Source organism: Anopheles maculipalpis, chromosome 3RL (genome assembly GCF_943734695.1).
Source record: "Anopheles maculipalpis chromosome 3RL, idAnoMacuDA_375_x, whole genome shotgun sequence".
NCBI classification, from domain to species: Eukaryota; Metazoa; Arthropoda; class Insecta; order Diptera; family Culicidae; genus Anopheles; species Anopheles maculipalpis.
Genome location: NC_064872.1, coordinates 39878593 through 39896003, shown reverse-complemented (window position 1 = coordinate 39896003; position 17411 = coordinate 39878593). Strand labels below are relative to the sequence as shown.

The 17411-nt window shown below is 41.8% G+C and overlaps 4 protein-coding genes across 4 annotated transcripts in view; 2 read left to right on the top strand and 2 right to left on the bottom strand.

Annotated features, from left to right (window-relative positions):
- LOC126565731 (protein brawnin) overlaps window positions 1-17411 on the top strand; it is a 402985-nt gene that overhangs the window by 259893 nt on the left and 125681 nt on the right. The gene's annotated exons all lie outside the window — the stretch shown is intronic.
- Window positions 4181-4638, bottom strand: LOC126565710 (lipopolysaccharide-induced tumor necrosis factor-alpha factor homolog). Its single transcript, XM_050222915.1, has 2 exons — window positions 4547-4638; window positions 4181-4441 (listed from the first exon to the last, which is right to left on the bottom strand). The coding sequence occupies exons 1-2, from the start codon at window positions 4548-4550 to the stop codon at window positions 4197-4199; spliced, it is 249 nt and encodes an 82-aa protein (XP_050078872.1). The 5' UTR covers window positions 4551-4638; the 3' UTR covers window positions 4181-4196.
- Window positions 7851-8696, top strand: LOC126560615 (lipopolysaccharide-induced tumor necrosis factor-alpha factor homolog). Its single transcript, XM_050216569.1, has 3 exons — window positions 7851-7854; window positions 7903-8058; window positions 8352-8696. The coding sequence occupies exons 1-3, from the start codon at window positions 7851-7853 to the stop codon at window positions 8600-8602; spliced, it is 411 nt and encodes a 136-aa protein (XP_050072526.1). The 3' UTR covers window positions 8603-8696.
- Window positions 10550-13533, bottom strand: LOC126565540 (lipopolysaccharide-induced tumor necrosis factor-alpha factor homolog). Its single transcript, XM_050222726.1, has 3 exons — window positions 13280-13533; window positions 13061-13196; window positions 10550-10652 (listed from the first exon to the last, which is right to left on the bottom strand). The coding sequence occupies exons 1-3, from the start codon at window positions 13515-13517 to the stop codon at window positions 10550-10552; spliced, it is 477 nt and encodes a 158-aa protein (XP_050078683.1). The 5' UTR covers window positions 13518-13533.

Sequence of the window (17411 nt, the reverse complement as noted above, 5' to 3'; positions counted from 1 at the left end):
CTTCTCGCCAGAAAGTGTTAAAAAAGTTTGTGTACGTTGAATTGTTTTGGTTAGTGGATTTGTTTATATTGAATTGAATGACAATAATCTCCTTGTTGATATTGATACAGGCACAGACGCATGGTGCTGACTTTAACATTGAAAAATAGAGGGTTTGTCTTTGCGGTACAGAAGCAATGATCTCATTCATTGTTCTTAGTAAAAAACAATTAAGAGTTACAATGTACGCACGCTCATTCTTTATGACTTTCGTTCGTTCATACGTATTTTTCAGATTAATCCCGAGTTAAATCCAAATGTAAGAGTTCAAGGTAGTGGTGTTTGATGATGGTGTTGAAAAAACGCAATAATGACATTTTCAAAGAATTTTCTCATGCTTCACATGGCAGGGCTGGAGTTCCAATCATATTCGGACCATTCTCCCATAGTGAGGATTGACTCTCCAACTTCTTGTTATCAAGAAATTTAGCAAGCCATTAGAAGGCCAGCTTAACCTACGGGAAAATTTAGCAAACACGAAAAATATGTATCTCACTTCCTGTTTTTTGACGAAAAAAGCTACAACGTCATGTTAATATAGGAAGTTAGGAAGTGGTAGGGAAAGGTTGTGAATAGAAACTGGGAAGTGATACAAGGTGGTCAAACAAATAACCTACGGAATTGAAATAAGATAGCGAATCTAAGTATTATGCAGGGAGAACCGCGCTCTTTATAAAGGGATGAGGCAAGCTGCATTCGTGGCCATGGGGGATAAAAAGTCAAGGATAACATGTGAACATGATCATGGTCATCCTTTAGACCATGCAATTGAAATCGCGGAAAGACTTCCTCGGAGCGTCCAGGAAGCGTCTGGCAGCGAGTCGAGTAAACTTACGTTGCACGCTTTACAACCTATTCATAATCGTAAGTTACGTTAACCGATAACCAGATAGCATAGACATAATCCAGAATAGACCTTGGTATGATTTGTTGTTAAATTACCTCTCACGATGTCATCACGATGTCATGTAGAACTGTAGTTTGCAAAAGGTGAGCTACTCGTTGCCATATTCGGACGTTTGACATCTCACGAGGTGATGAAGAATATCTTCCATTTCCCGTCAGTACGTGGAAACTGGTTCGATGTAAGAACTGATCGTTGCTAATGCGGGATAAGGGAGGGTGCAACGAAGTAGATGCTGGACAGATTCAAATTCGCGGGTCAGGAGTCCCAAAGGATTGTCAGAGGGCGCCAATGTAGACCAGCAGGCCCTCGTCACACAGGGTGTCGAGTCGATGACGGCTTGGGGCCTTATTAGGAAATTGTAAAAACTTCCACCTGCGATTTTTAGGAAAACTCGTGAAAATCTACACCGCACACGCAAGAGCGAGATACGGCCGGCATCCTGGGTCCATCAAGAATAAAAAAGTGTATTTGAACTCTCTGAACACCCTGTGTAAACAATGCTGTTGGGCATTCAATATTTGCCATGGAGGAATGGAGGACCGGATGGGATTTGATAACATGAAACGAAAGCAGTTACTTTGCATTGATAAAGTGGTCTTTGTTGCCGGACCATTTGAAAACCAGTGTAACATTTTATAAATCATGAAATAATAATCTAACAATGTATTCGTTCTTCTATGCTGTATCGGGGTATGAGGTGAGGTAAAAAAATAATACAAAACTATTGCTGGTGTTTCTAAATACTATGGAATACTATTGACATGCGATAATGCGAAAATTATGACATACGATAATGGATCGAATAAGGCGGTTCTGATGAAGTTTGTCGGATGATAGAATTGTCCAGTAATCGGTGTCTATTTGGCAGATGGCTCGGTGTGTCGTGTATCCATGGCAATCGGTGAGGATGTGGCGGACGTTGATGTCAACGCCACAGAAGTTGCAGAGTAGAGGACTGGTTTTTTCTAAGAGGTAGGAGTGTGTAAGACGGGTATGACCTATACGAAGGCGGGAAAAGACTCTTCGGATGTGACTGGATTCGGTATCTTCCCATGAAGCGGGTTTGTACTTGATAGGATGGAGTTTGTTGCTTAGGTCTAGGTTGTGCCATGTGGAGTTCCAATGTTGGGAGATAAGGGTGTTGGTGAAGCGGATGGCATCTCGGCGTGAAAGGATGCTGAGTGGTTCATTAGGGCAAAGTCAACCATTGTTGGCAAATTGATCGGCTTTTTCGTTACCGCGAATTTCGGAATGACCCGGAATCCAACAGAAAACGATTTCGGGTGAGGAAGGGATGTCGTCAAGGAGTTGAATGTTGGGATCTTTGGAGGTGCCGTGTTCCAAGGCAGCCAGAACACTAGCACTGTCGGTGAAGATGACGTTCGGTCGGTCGGTCTGTAGTCCTGTAGTCGACGGCTAATTGAATCGCTATTGCCGAGGCGGAGAAGATGGAAGTGTGGTTAGGGAGTTTGATGGCGCAGTTGTCCGTGGTGGAGTGGATCCCACAGCCGGCTGAGTCCAGATTAACGGAGCCGTCTGTAAAGATATGATGAAAATGTTTGTATTTAGTCTGAATTAAATGAGTAAAGGTACTATTGGCTTTTTCCGGTTCCCGGAGAGAGCTTTTAAAGCGCTTTTAGCGTTTGCTCTGGTAATGATTGCAGTTGCGTCGAGTCCTTTCTCAAAGATCCGAGCTCCAGCTGCGACTAGTCGGTTGGTGATGATGATGATTTCAATAGTTTAAGAAAGACATATCGCGCACAACAACGGAGATAACACATACTAAAGTATATGAGTCCAACACAATCGCTAGATAACAATGATAACATTGATACAGAAGCCAGAGGAAATTAAACAATACTTTTGAATAAACACAACAAACTCTGCTGCACAATACGTTGGATACTTACAAGTTAGTATATCGTTGTATTACTTTTGTTTTCTGTTCTAATAACTATTAACTGTTAACAATACGGTCTATTATAGCGATAAATTTCATTTTCATTTGTTGTTCCATCAACTATTCTTACTGAAATGTTTCGTGAACATGCTTGAAATGTTTCAGATCAAGCCGTGGAAAATGGTTAACAATGTGACTTTTTGTGTGTATTGCTATACAAAGAATCACGTACAGTGAGGTAAAATTAGATACTTCAAACTGTTAACAGGAATAATTTTACGAGCATTTCACAGAACCATTTTGTAAATAGAAATACACGTTCGGCGACCGTTCACAGCTGATGGTAGCCATGTGCCATTCGTCCATTCTTGCCGAGACAAGATACTTTTCAGTGCTCTATAAATTAGTATTTTTAACAATAGACAATAGCGCTCACGCTATTAATTTCCGAAATCTGCTCTATCATTCAAAGTAGTAGAACAGTCGATATGAGTTTAAGGTAAAACGTTCAAAAAAGTGTTTCTTTGAAGGAAGCTATATATATATAGCTGATATAGGAAAATCGTTTATAGGTTGATATAGGAAAATCGTTTAAGGTACGTATCGTATAGGTTTAAGGCAGAATACACAAACATTACGGAAAAGGGTGTCCTTCACGAATGACGAGATTTAGGAGTTTTAGAAAATGGGTGGTTATAGCAGTTCGTCACAAGAAAAGTAGAATAGATTTTAGGTAGTAAGATGTTTGATGTTTAGGCGTTGTAAGACTAATGAAAGTTTTAATATATAACGACGAATACCGAACGACGTCAATAAATGTAGAGTAGGGAAAACTTCAACGTTAATTTTCGGTACAAACAGTGCTCTACATTTTTTATGGAAAAGCCGCGCCCTCCTTGTACAAAATGCCCTTTCACACCTTGGAACAGGAAGTATCTTCTAACTAATTTCATTTACTTTGCAACTTATTTGTAAGAGAATCAATCTACCCGTTCTTTGCAAATAACACCAAATTAAAATCAAACAATTTCGTTCATAAAATCAAAATAATTAATATACAAACTGGATGGACTTGTGTAGTACTTATAGTAAATGTATTTTGAAAATCCTGAGTGATCTTTTCCTTACAAAACTTTTTCCCCTATGTGTTGATTATTACAAACACCTAAGAATACATATAATAGCAGCCAGTTTGACCTCTTGTCAACCCTTAAAACGTAGAAATAGCTCGATGCATTCGATAGTTTTCACATTTCACGCAGCAGCAGCACGTAGCCTCCATAATGCTGGCTCCATCGCAAACACTGAGAACAAATAGGTTCCACATTGCACTGCTGCAACGAACGTCCTTCAATGTTTGTACGAGCCGATGAACGTGTTGCATCTTGGGCAGTAATGGTTGGCGTCTCGACACGAATTGCAGCAGTACGGCAGGCACAGGCAGGGCCAACATACGATCCACAGCAGTAGGGCGCAGGCGTGAGTCGACGTCGTCGATTCGTGCTTCACTTTCGTGCGTACCGTAGCATGGCAGGATGGACAAGTGATCGTCATGGGGTCGGGGCCGACCTGTGGGTTCGTCACTATGATGGTAGCTGCGTGGGAGCGGAAGGTGGATGGAAAACGTAAACAGTTGCAAATGGTACCGGTAAATAGATGCGCTTGGAACGCTAAATAAAGCTCGCGCTGGCAGTACTTACTCATGCTAACGTTGTTCACTTGTCTGTAGCTTTACGTCAACTAGGTCGTTTGGCTGTAAATAGCGTTCGTTATATTGTGCGATGGACTATCGTACGTTTCTAGGCTAGCTCCCTTGAGGTGCAACGTATGTTTGCTTCACGATCAATTGCAATTGGTGGGTTTCAAATGACCATCGGAAGCGTTTTTTTCTGAGAAAAATAAAATTACAAATTTTTGTAACAACAACGCGCCTTACCCAAATGTAGGATTTGGAGTGTCGGAAAGCAAAAATTTTATAAACAAACTCAGCTTTATTAGCTGCCAACACTTTTCACTAGCAGCACAGAAACGTACAACTCCAATGTTGTGATAACAAACACACAAACACACTCTTACACTTTGCTATATAGCCTCAAAAGGATGGTGATTCATCTATCGCGTTTAAATAAGATAGTTCTCACGGAGCGCGGCGATAAGAGCTATCAAAATACGACCATTGCGATGTTCTGTTCAATAGCGTATGAATCGTTCCCGCGCAAAGATTTGCTCTGTGTTTAGCTATTATTAGTCATTTTCCATCCGCCGATGAATCATGTTTTTGAATCGATGCGTTTGGATGGCACGCGCGGAAGGTTTACGCATGGACCAATTAGTTTCAGATAAGGTTAATGTATTTCTAATTGATAAATATATTTGTTAGAAGGGATAAAATGCATATTTGAGTCTGCGTATTAACTAAGTTCATTGGAAGGGACGTGACACCTAATCAAACCGATGAATGGGGAACTCATTTATTTGCATATCTTATACACGTCTGGAAATCCACAAAGTAGACACCCACTCATGTTCTCAAGTTCTGGAAACAAGACGATTGTTTTATAAGGTATATTCTCAACTGTTTTCGATTTCAAGGTCTTAACTCTATTCACCATGTGCTGCTACTGAGAACTGGAGGACGCATATTTGGTGTAAACCTTCATAATTTGTTGAAGTAAAACAGATATTTTGATATATATATCAGCAATCAATTTAAGTTCATGAATGTTGTTAAATTGTTCTTTATTGCTGGATGCATCATTTTGACCTATTTATTTTCCTGTTGATCCATGTTTTAAGTTTGTGCTTATTTTATAAACAAAAAGTCCATGGACGATGATCACTTTCAATACACTAAACATACAGGGCGTTCGGGATAATTTTGACAGTCACCTACGGAGAAAGAAAAAAAAAATTATGGCAAAATTAATCATCGGGGAATTTTTTTTTGTTTTAGAAATAGTAGCTTACCATGTATTTTATTCATTTTATTCAAAATATCCGCCCTCGGCTTCTATTACGGCCTCCACCCGTCTCCGGAACCGGGAACAAGCCCTGGCGACAGTTTCGCGGGGTAGGGCCGCGAAAACGGACCTGATTTTCGCCATCGGCTCGGCCTTGGTGTTGCTGGAGGTTCTGTTGGTGTCCCGTTCCACCGCGCCCCACACGAAATAATCCATTGGATTAAGATCCGGGGAGCTGGGAGGCCACACATTCGGCGCGGTGAAGGCGTTGAAATTGGCCGCCAACCACTTTATCGTTTTGGAGGCTGTATGGCACGGAGCGGAATCCTGTTGGAACACGTACGGTCTGCCGTTGGCCACTCTCGTGATCCAAGGCTTTACGATGGTGTCCAGCATGGAAATGTACCCGGCCGCGTTCAGCCTCAGCCGTCCCCTTCCGATGACACGCAGGAAAACACCATCACCGTCTGGGGGAACTTGGTTTGTGGCAGCCGTGCCACGTCCGCCGGGCAGTAAGCCAGCCACCGGTTGTTCTGGGTGTTAACTGTGTCGGCGGTTGTCGCGTCCGGCGCGGATCATCATGATGCATGTGATCCGCTTCCACAATGTACTCTTTTTTGGCATTTTTTATCACGAGATGTTTTCGCTGCTTGTTCCGTGCACTTTTAGCTGTTGAATGACGTATTGCTTGTTTTCCTTATGCCAACTCCATCACGAGTTATAAACAAAAATGTAACTGTCAAAATTATCCCGAACGCCCTGATCATCCAAGCCCTCTTAGTCCTTAGAGCGCGGCTAAGCCCTCTTAGCCTCAATCGAATGCAGCGAATTAGGCTCGCCAGGCTCCGATGGGCTGGCCATGTTATGGACATGGCATGACACCAGACGATCCAGCTCAGAAAGTGCTTTTAGGCCGTCCACACGGACAGAGGAGCCGTGGTAGGCCCAGATTGAGGTGGGAAGATGGCGTGGAATCAACCGCCATCAAGGCCGGGGTAACGGATTGGCGGACGACTGGGCGGGACCGTGAGTAGTTCCGAACTCTGCTGTGGCAGGCCGAGTCCACAAATTGATTGTAGCGCACGATAAAGTAAGGAAGTAGGTAAGCAAGTAAACATAATCAAAGCATATAGTTAGCAATAGTCAAAGTAAGATTGATTCAAGCAATTTTCAGCCAGCAATAGTTAAAGTATTTTGAATTTTTAGGAAGGTTTTAAATACGATATACTGTATGAAACCATAAAATCATATCAATTGATCATTAAATAAATAGTTTAGAACAAATCTGATGTGATTATACTGCAACCGCCAGAGCTATCAGCGTATGGATGTTGAGTCGAAGATTAGTGAATGTCCTGCTGTGTTAACTTTAGTGCTACTGGGTCACCGATCCTTACAAAGCTTATTTTGATTACCGAATGTATCGAAGTGTAAATACAGTTGTGGTTTAAAAAAAAATTCTATAATGATATTGGTCGCTAGCAAGTACAAATACACACATCTAATGCAATAGTTGTAAATGAATGAATGAAGTCATTGTAACAGTTTCACTGCAGCGCCACATTTTGTCTGCAACGGAATGCCTAATCTACACACGACATTTCTCGCCTACATAAGCTCTCAACACCAACGAAATCCGGCCTGTGTTTGGGTGCGTGTTTCACTTGCAAATCAATGAATCATAACACCTAGCAATGGCACAGCAAACACAGTCAGTTGAATATTTAACCGGCTTCAATGCTGTACGGAGTCGGGAAAAAGTGACCGAACATGCAATCTTATCGCTCTTATCGCTTGTGATTATTGCGTCCCTCGCGAACCCCGCACCCGCTCCGTAACCGTCCGTCGGTGTTCGGCCGGTAAATAATTTAGTCGACAAGTACGACAATATTTCTGCAGGTGGCTCCGGACGGTACCAAGGGCGTTAGTTTATCGTTCGATTTCGTTTGGGGAAGTTGACGTTACGAGCTGGTCGGACGCCTAGATCAAACCGGGTGATTCGCAGAAGTAGAAGAAAAAAAAGCAGAATACTTCCACAACTATTATGGGTGAGTGCAGCATGGTGTGAACATTGTTCTTTGATTACTCTCATTACTAACAACCGTTCGGGTCAGATGGGGCGGGCGCGACAGATCCACCGCCGTACGATCAGATCAATCGTCCCGTGCCGGCTGCCTATCCCCACCAGCAAACGCCAACGGCCGATCCGTTCAAATCCGCTAGCTTGCACACCCAGGAACCGCCATCGTTGCGTAAGTTCCGTACACTACTTGGTGACGTGACGTCGTGTTGATGTTTGTTCAGTTACTTTATTCGGAATTGTGGTTGGGTTTTGGGTCGTTGTTGGCTTCAAAGAGTTTACCTGACTCCTGGATCTGGCCGTGGAACCTGTCTGATCGTAGAGGCGGGGGATGCGCAGATCTGGTCACAGACCTGTCGGTCTTGTTGTGCTCTAATCCTGTAGTACGCAATTACTTTGTCGATAATCGATGCCCAAAATGCTATTTTCTTCTTTTTTTCCGGTTCCGGCGCTGGTGATCATCAGAGACCACAGTGATCGTTACTAGCCCTCAGGTCGGTCCGGATCCGACCACCATCATCTGTCCGTCCTGTCGTGCGACCGTGGTAACGAGGCTAGAGTATGAAACCACCACCAAGACGCATTTGTGTGCGGGTTTGCTGTGTCTGTTTCTGTGCTGGCCATGTGCGTTCGTACCCTACTGTTCAACGGCCTGCCGGGATGCTAACCATTACTGTCCAAACTGTGGATCCTTTATTGGCACGTACCGGAAGTAAACGAAAGGACACCGATGATCGATTCACTGTTACGTTACAGAAAGCTTACAACAAATCTTTATGCTAGTGTTTGTGTGTATGTGTATGTGATTGTGTTTTTTTGCGTGAATGTGTTCGCTCTGCTAATTATTGTTTATCAGTAAATACCGTGCTGAGAATACCAGATTGTGACCGAAAATGAGTCCTAAGATGAAAAAGAAAAAAAAAAACGAGACGCGAAACCAAATCGACATTGCGACACGTTTTTTTTTTTTGTAGATAAGATAGGGAACAGTATCAGGACGACAGTTACAGTACCGATGGAATACGAAATACCTTAGGGTGCATACCTTAGGGATGGGTCGCTAGAGTTTATTGTATTTGGAAAAAAAAGAATAAAACCCGTTTGTGTGAATTGTTTTTGGAATTTAAACTACCAACCACCTTACCATTAGTTATGTTATTGAATAAAATATACATTTAACGTCAAAAATTGTAAGGTATTTGAACAATTTCAACAGAATTAATGTTTGAACCATGAATAAATGTATGTAAGTACCATTTCATAGAGAAAAAAATAACGAAATCTTTCACAAACACTAACTTAAACTCTTATCGTTCTGAAGCCAGAACAGAACGTCTTTCGCTTACATATTTTTCTTCCAAACATATTACTTGTGACATACAACAAACAAACATTACGTTTGAAACATTGTGTGACAGCGGTTTTCAATAAATGTTTGGATCTTTTTCGGTGATCGTAAACCGATCGCTTCATGCTTCAACCCGAAAGCCATAAAACCAATGGCAATCTTTGTTTGAAACCATGTGGTTTTTGGAATAAATACATGGCATACATTGTTGGGAAATACATTGCGTCGATAAGGGCTTAAAAAAGAAGAGAAAGTCAAAGTCAAACCAAAAGTAAATGCACCTCAAAGCAAAGTGTGCGCAATCCAAGACACAAACCTTAGTTGACATTTGTAAGGTTCTATAAGATATTTATTTAATAGATAAAAAGATAATCGCAGATCAAGGATCAAGAAGCATCGATGGGAAATTATGTTTTCTTCTTGGTTTTTTAATGACTTCTTAAGGTCATATACCCGAGATCATCTAATAATGGTTTACTGGACAATTATTGATAACCGCGTTTGTTGGGCTAAGTCTTTTTCCTTCTACGAGGAATCCCCGCCTGGATGGGATTTGAACCCGAATCCTGCCGTGAGAAGACCGGCAACGCAGACGCCACTGCCACCGAATCACTCCTTAGAACTCGATCATAAACCCTAATAAATTACGATCAATTCGTTAAGTGAATTCACTGGTTAAGGTTTAATCCCATCACAATGTTATGTATACCGGTACAAATGAAGAGGTCCATTACCTAAAAAAAAAACAATTCAATAAGCAATACTTGCTCGTCGACCCGGTTCGTGTTTGAAGAGTTGATAATGTAAATACATTTATTATGCAATTTTCACGTACGAAGAAATCAACAGGCATTCAATATATAATAATAAAAATAATAACAGTCGTCCTGACAAAAGCTATGCTCGCATGCACTCACTCCATCGATCACTTGCTCTTGCTCGTTTTGTTTATGTTTTCTACCAACCTACTCTTACAAATATGCTATCGTTGCAGGCACTTTCTTTTTTTTTTTTTTTATTCAGCTTTTGTTAACCCATCCTTCGGCCACTTCGCCGCAAACAGCAGTGCGACGCACCTTGGCTTCTTTTGCGTGTGCACACACTGCTGGGAGGAGAAGGTGGGTATTACATCACAAATACTCTGCGCAATGGCACCGTTTGCTGCCAGCTTTGTATCAGGGATTATCATAATAATAATAGTTTTTTGGAGGCCAATGGGCACTGGGGAGCGTTGTGCGCAACTACGGGAGGATTGATGAATGCGGGGTGTGTTTGTGTCACACATGGCAACCATAGTGGAACAGACCGGACCGCTCTAACCACGGTATGTTCCGATGTAGGCCCCACAGTTCGGGCAGTAGTGATTAGCGTTCTTGCACGAATCGATCACGTACGGTATCCAGAAGCATGGCCAACAGCTGTGGAAGAAAAGGGAAACACAGAGGGAAGATGAGTTATTGTTAATGATGTTTGAATCGAGTTTTGTTTTGGAATATTGAGTATATTAAAATAATAGAATAATGCCCACTTGACATCCGAATTGTTGGATAAAATTCTCCGATAGAGCATGCTGAGAACATTTGGGATTTCCAGTTCATTCGGTGATTTGGATTAGTTTGTACTAATCATGGGAAGTGTGATTCGTAACTCGTTGTCGATATTCATCTAACCAGGAATGACTTTGAGACAGATAGTCTGTCAATATAAAAACATATTGATTCTAAAACCGTCAATCTAATACTGTACGATGGGTGATATTGGTCCTCTATTAGTCAGACTTCTTTTTTCAGTATTGATGAGATATTGTACAATTCAAAATGGTTTGGAAAAATTGCGGCGCGGTGGTGTAGGCGATAACGACATCGGTCTTCAAACGGCAAGACCTGTGTTCAAATCTTATCCGGAACGTTCCCCAATAGTTTGAGGACTTACGTGGAGAACTACGTACGTAGTTATCAGCAAGTCTAGTAAGCCATTCGATGGCCGGCGTGACCTTGTTTTTGAAGGGTCTTTAAGTCAAAAAGAAGACAACAATATCATCGAAAAAAAAATCTTGAAAATTAGACTAAGTTTTTTAATGCATGGCTCTCTATTTGGTTCATATTCTAACAAAAATATAAAACATTCATTTGCTTCACTCTAATTACGGACCCAAGAACGTGAATGTCTAGGCAAATGCAAACAACGCCGTATGTGCACCAAGAAGGATGGATTAATTTAGCTTTATAGATAATGTGTCTGCCCTGTCAACGTTCAGTCGATCGATTTGCTGTACCATTCATCACACACCAACACGTCCATCAATCAGACCACCTCACAGGGCACAATACAATAACGATCGCAAATGGTGCAATATGAACGATTGAGATTGGGTAGGACATTTCCGTTTAATGAGGCTTTCCCAACGGTGTGCACCTGTTGTCCCTTGGTAATGACATTTTAGGTAGCAATGTAGGGTGTGGGTGCAAAAGTAAATTCGTTATCATTTCGATGTCAGGTTCAAGCAGAGAAAACAAATCGAACACATTGTACCGCAGCGTGCTAATGGTTGGTGGCACTGAAAGCATTGTATCTGTCTCCGTTCAACTGACCTCTAAAGCTTCTTTGTCGTCGTCTAATAGCGTACCATACTGCTGCCAACGAGCAAACGGGGGAAAACGGGTAAAAAGTAGGTTTGTAAATAAGATAAGATAGCGAAAGAGTCGCATTTGTACTTAGCACTGGCATGAGTTAGAAAAGCAGGTTGCTGCAATTTCATTTCAAAACGAACGATGCACGCCTGTTTTCTCGAAAATTTTAATGTTTCATAAGAAATTCGCTTAGAATTCTGGTTGAAAATACTCACAAGTAATGTAAAAACTGTAAAAATTAGCAAACAGCTAGCAGAATTTCGAGTAATTAAGCAATTCCCTACTCAAAGTGTATAAACCATCCACCGAGAAAAGGTTGCGCGAGAGCTGGTCGTTTTGATTGCTCTATGCAGCAGTGGAAGGTGCCAAGATAACAGGAAATAGTGTCCGCATCTTACCACTCGAGTGGAGGGGTTTTATGTTTATCTTGGTTCAACAACGCCCCAACTCAATAGTGCATGCTCATGCATGAACTCATTTCTTGCAGCGTAGATATTTCTGGTAAATATTTACTGTACACAGTCATACCGGTTCTCCAGCTCAAGACTGCCACTATTGTGATCGTCTAATATGTCGAGTGTCTAGAAAACTTCTATACTCGAATTTCAAAACGTTACGGTTCTAGCATAAGAAGTTTCGCGATATGCTAAAACATCGAAGCTTTATTAGAACCGCCTAATGCTCTTCATTCTAAACCGGATTTGGCGTTCGTAAACGTAGACGACTCGTCTGCCATAAACCCATCTGTAAACAGCGTCACGATCGTTGTCGCGAGTTGGTGACACGTTCGCGCCTGTTGTTTTTCTTTCCTTTTGTTGAAACAATGTTCTTTTCCCTTAAGATCCGGTTTTGGCAGTTTCACCCGGAACTTTTCTAGACATCTAATCGTAGTTGAGAAGCGAATAGTTCAACGACTTGACGCTGTAGATTGTAACGTTTATAGGAAGGCCCTTTCTAATTGGATTATCACAAAAAAAGCAAGACTTTGAGAATATTCTACACAGCATTGTTTTAAACGGTTTGATAATCATTCGCGCTAGCTAGTGGCATTAATCTTTCTGGAATAATCAAGTTAAGCTTTGGGGTTTTGTTATCTTGGCAGCGTGTGCCTGCAGATTCCATGGAGTAGATTGTTTGTCAGATTGTTCAACGATAGACGGAAACCCATGTACGTGCGAAACGTCAAAGTTACTTACATGAAAAGGCATAGCAGGCCCGCTGCGATGTGCGTTTTGGTAGATGTTTCATAGTCCAATCGCGTGATCACATGCTTGGTACAGGAGGGACACACCATCGAGGCTGGGTCTGGTCCCACCTGTGGACTGGTTACAACTGTAAACACCATCGCAAGACATGAATGAGTGCAAGGATTAATGCATTGGGTCACCACAAGAATGTACGGTTAAACTGTTTACCTTGCACATAGGTTGTGCCGGGATTCTGTGGTGGTGGGATCACGTTTGAGTTAGCATCGTACGGTGGCGGAGGTGGCGGATGAGCATAGTTGGATACGTTGGCCGTGGGATGCGGATATCCTCCGCCAGCTGCCGGCACTTGGCCGGGGTATGGTGGAGATTGGGCAGGGTATGGTGGCTGATTTAATGGCTGCGTTTGAAACCCTTCCGGACCGGCTCCCTTACCACTTGGGTTCATTTTGATGTGTGTGTGTGTTTTTGTAAACTCTACCACCACTTCTTAAACTGCAAATTAACGAATTAAATTGAACAGACACGTGAGCATAGAACCACTGAATAGTTACACTTTAGAGAACATCAAAAATTGTTTAACAATAAAATAGATGATGAAAACACATTTGGACAGTACACAAACACAAAAAGAAACTCGCATATACACTAAAGCAGCTCATCACTTTCACTCCATGTCAGTTGGCGAATCTAGCCCCGCTAGCGATCTTCAGCCGATCGTGCCCAGTGCACCGGTTTCGTTTTTCCTATTGGAATCACTTTCCCTTTTCGCTTCTGTGTCTGCACCCATTCCCGTGTGGTAATTCTACGTCACTGTGAGCGAGTTTCCGAAAAAGGGCTCTCACTCGCAAGGTCTCCATACCTGTTTATGATCTCACAGTGCAGCTGCACTCGATGCACTCGTACACTTTTAGCGGTAGTCTTGGTAAGTCCAGCGGTTGACGGTTTTCTCCTTCCAGCGAGACCCGTGGACGCTGTGTTGCGCGATCGAAAGTTCGTTGCTCACTGAAAGCCGCGATAAAGTTGTACCGGCACCTGATGATGTTGATGGCTTTTTGCCTCGGGACCACCGGGGGTTGTTGGTGTGTGCGTTCGGTCTAGTGGATGTGGTGGTAGTATTGGGGGAGTTTTATGCTCGCCACACGACACGTTGAGGATTCGGTGTCGGTGTTTTGGTACGGTTTATTTGTTCAGTTTGTTTCGGTTTTGATGGAAGCAATGTTTCGTTATAGCATTTGTGGAAGTAATTATTTTTTTTCTAATTGGTTTGCATATTTTCTTAAAATTTAATTTACCTAAACACAACGGCAACGCCTAGTTTTTAGTCATGTTGTGTGAGAATTTAGATTGAAGCATAGACCTGAGGCTGGGGAATACTTGGAAAATGACAGCGTTTCATCAACCACCAAATGTAATGATTAATTGAAAAATAAAAGTTTAAAATATTTAATTACTTTCACATATGTCTTAATAAAATATTCTAAATGAAGCTTTTAAAAAACAAAGTCCCAATGCATGTCTTGTTTTTCTATTTATAAATTATTCATATCACATGCAGTTCAATATTGTAAAATAGTTCTACATGTACATGAGTCAAATGCACGGCTATTACTCACCCATTATCTGTATGTTTTCCTAATGAACAAGAATAAAAAGAAACACTCAAAACAGCTCACATTTCACAATGAAACAATGTGGTACGCTTGTAATTCATTTCGAGTGCTGTGATAAAGGCTTTACCTGTGATAGTGAATGACGTTAGAGGAACTTTTTCTAGACATCGTTTTATTTTTGTTGCTGTAAAAGACAACTCCTGAGCAATCGATAGCGGTATGCTGGTGGTATTAAATGCTATAGGTGTGATACCTCTTTGGACAAAGGGTGTCTGCCTTCCGATGGGGCCACTTTTTGGCACGTGTGTTTGTTTGTACGGAAGCAAATGGATGTGCGAGTGATGGTTTGGCAAATGGATGTGGAGCCGATGGCAAATTACACACCTTTTCACGCTAGCAGTCCAAACCATTGGGGTAATTGGGCCACCTTCGTGTTAATGTGCTATGCAGGCTTTGCTTTTGTATGTACGTTTTGGGCGATCGTATCGCAACGCTCGTATACACTGCAGTTGGCGTTTCAGAGTGTGTGGCTTTTGGGGTAGCAATATTACACGCACGTCATTGTTGGTAGATGGTGATTAAGCATGGCATACAGGAAAAGGAGCATGTTTTTTTATTTCGAAAAGTTTGATTGGACGCGATAAACATGGCCAAAGCCAAAATGATAGAAGACACAAAACAATGGTATCGCGACATGTGCGCAGAGAAGGGCAAGAAATTTGAAAAATTTCAAAATAATTTTGAAATAATGCCATGGCTCCGAAATATAGACCTATCTGCCTCAGAAATACGGAAAATGAATCGCATCATATCAGGGCACGACCTGGGAAAGTACTGGTTAGAAAAAATGAAAATCGTTAGCGAGGCAAATTGCGAACTTTGCAAGGTGCCAGAAACAGCCAGACACATGATATTCGAATGTTCCAAATATAACCCAACCCTAGGACTATCTTTTGAAGCACTAGAAAAGCATTGGAAGGATGAAGATGGAAAGTATGTTAAGGAAATAGTAAGATATGTAAAAAGGAACAAGATAGAATTCTAAAAAAGCCAAACAACTGACCGATAACCAGCCGTAAGCGATCATTAAGCGAGAAAATAAGCCGCCGATATGACTCTTAGAAGTCGAAAGGCAAAGTAGAGTGAGGTAAGCCTCTGAATATGAACGGGAGAGCGAAGCATCACCGGCCATAGGAGGATACAATCCACACTCGCATAAGAGGAAGAAGAAGAAGAAGAAGAAAAGTTTGATTTATTCTAAGAAGCTATAACGTTATTTTTTCGATGGTTACAAATAGTTAGGACCACCTAAGTTGATCAGTAATTTTCGTTTGAAATTGGTTTATTGTTTTGGCCCTAACTGGCCTACTGTTCAACCGATTTCCCTGCAATATTTTGCCTGTCCAAGATAGTTGTGTGGCCGCCCCCACCACCAAGGTCATGCCGGCCATCTATTTGCTTACTAGACTTATCAATATAGTTGTATAGTAGTTAGGTAGTCTGCAGTCGATCACCACAGAGGAAAGGTCCGCATCGAATGATCGGCGCACACTATTCTGGCCTAAAAATGTCACAAAATTCTTTTTCCCGTAGTGTCACACGATGTACATTTTGAATGCTATAATAAGTGGTGAACGATGTCAAGGCACTAATCTTGCAGTGAATTGTGAACCGTTGCGATACGCTGCCTAGCGAGGATTTGCCCGAACCGCGAAGAAAAAGCGTCATAATAACCCCATTTCCTAGGTCCGTTCTAAGCCCATCGGCATGTTTATTTAGTGATAGCGTGCGACGTGTGGCGCAGCTTGTTGTTGAGGATGCTCCTACTGGAAAAAAGATGAATCATTTTAAAGAGTAAAGCGTGGTAAGTTAGCATCTATCGCTTTCAGCGCTTGGTTTGGAAATGTTTTCTATGCACTGCAGTGCTCATTGAGCTTACTGCAATGACCACATATGTTCGTCGCTGACGTTGAATTCCTACCCGTCGGCCATTGACGTCACGTGTATGATTTCAAGTGTGCAGCTCCGATCATGTAATGCTCCCGGCACATTAAATCTTTCCTTACTCATCTCACTAGCGCTGAAACTCGTACTTATTATCGATTCTTTCGTAATAATCTGTTGACCATCCGGGGTAGGTTGCTGGTGGCCAGATGCTCCCTTCCCATTTCTCTCAAGCTTCCTTTACAGTGGAAGGTCACTACTCGCTATCTCGTTGCTAATAGCGAGATTAATACGAAATTTGCGCGCTCATACAGAAAGGAGCGAAAAAAATAACGCAAGAAAGAATTCTGTTTTGTTCTGAGCGTCTGAGTGCGTCATGGCATGGCAAGCACTCGGTCTGCGGTCGTCATTATCGCTGGTCGAGTAATACTTTTTTTTCTCCGCATCAGCACCAATCGTGGACGGTAAATAATCGTTCAATTGTTACGCGCACCATGAAGTTTGTAAATGGTGATTCTCAAAATTGGTCATACTATTGTGTCGTGCAGTTTGAGCAGTTTTTGTTTCACTATACAAATTCATCATGCGGTAGTTCCCTTGTTGGAACCGTAGCGTTCAAATTTTCAAGGACGGATTTGGAGCGCCGAATCAAGGAATGAATAAAACTGCAAAAGGAGAGCAAAAAAAATCTTTAAAATTGCACGACTTAAATGCCTTGCATTTAAGACAATAAGATATTATGTGTAGTTAAATTTTTTTGTTTTTGTTCTTCAATAGATAGTTTT

Bases quoted from the DNA above. Each gene is read 5' to 3' on its own strand.
- LOC126560615 (XM_050216569.1), top strand. The intron at 8,059-8,351 runs GTAAGTTCCGTA...GGTGATCATCAG, and splicing joins CCAGGAACCGCCATCGTTGC to AGACCACAGTGATCGTTACT.
- LOC126565540 (XM_050222726.1), bottom strand. From the start codon at position 13,517: ATGAACCCAAGTGGTAAGGGAGCCGGTCCGGAAGGGTTTCAAACGCAG. The intron at 13,197-13,279 runs GTAAACAGTTTA...TGGTGTTTACAG, and splicing joins CGGCACAACCTATGTGCAAG to TTGTAACCAGTCCACAGGTG. The intron at 10,653-13,060 runs GTAAGTAACTTT...TTTCTTCCACAG, and splicing joins GGCCTGCTATGCCTTTTCAT to CTGTTGGCCATGCTTCTGGA.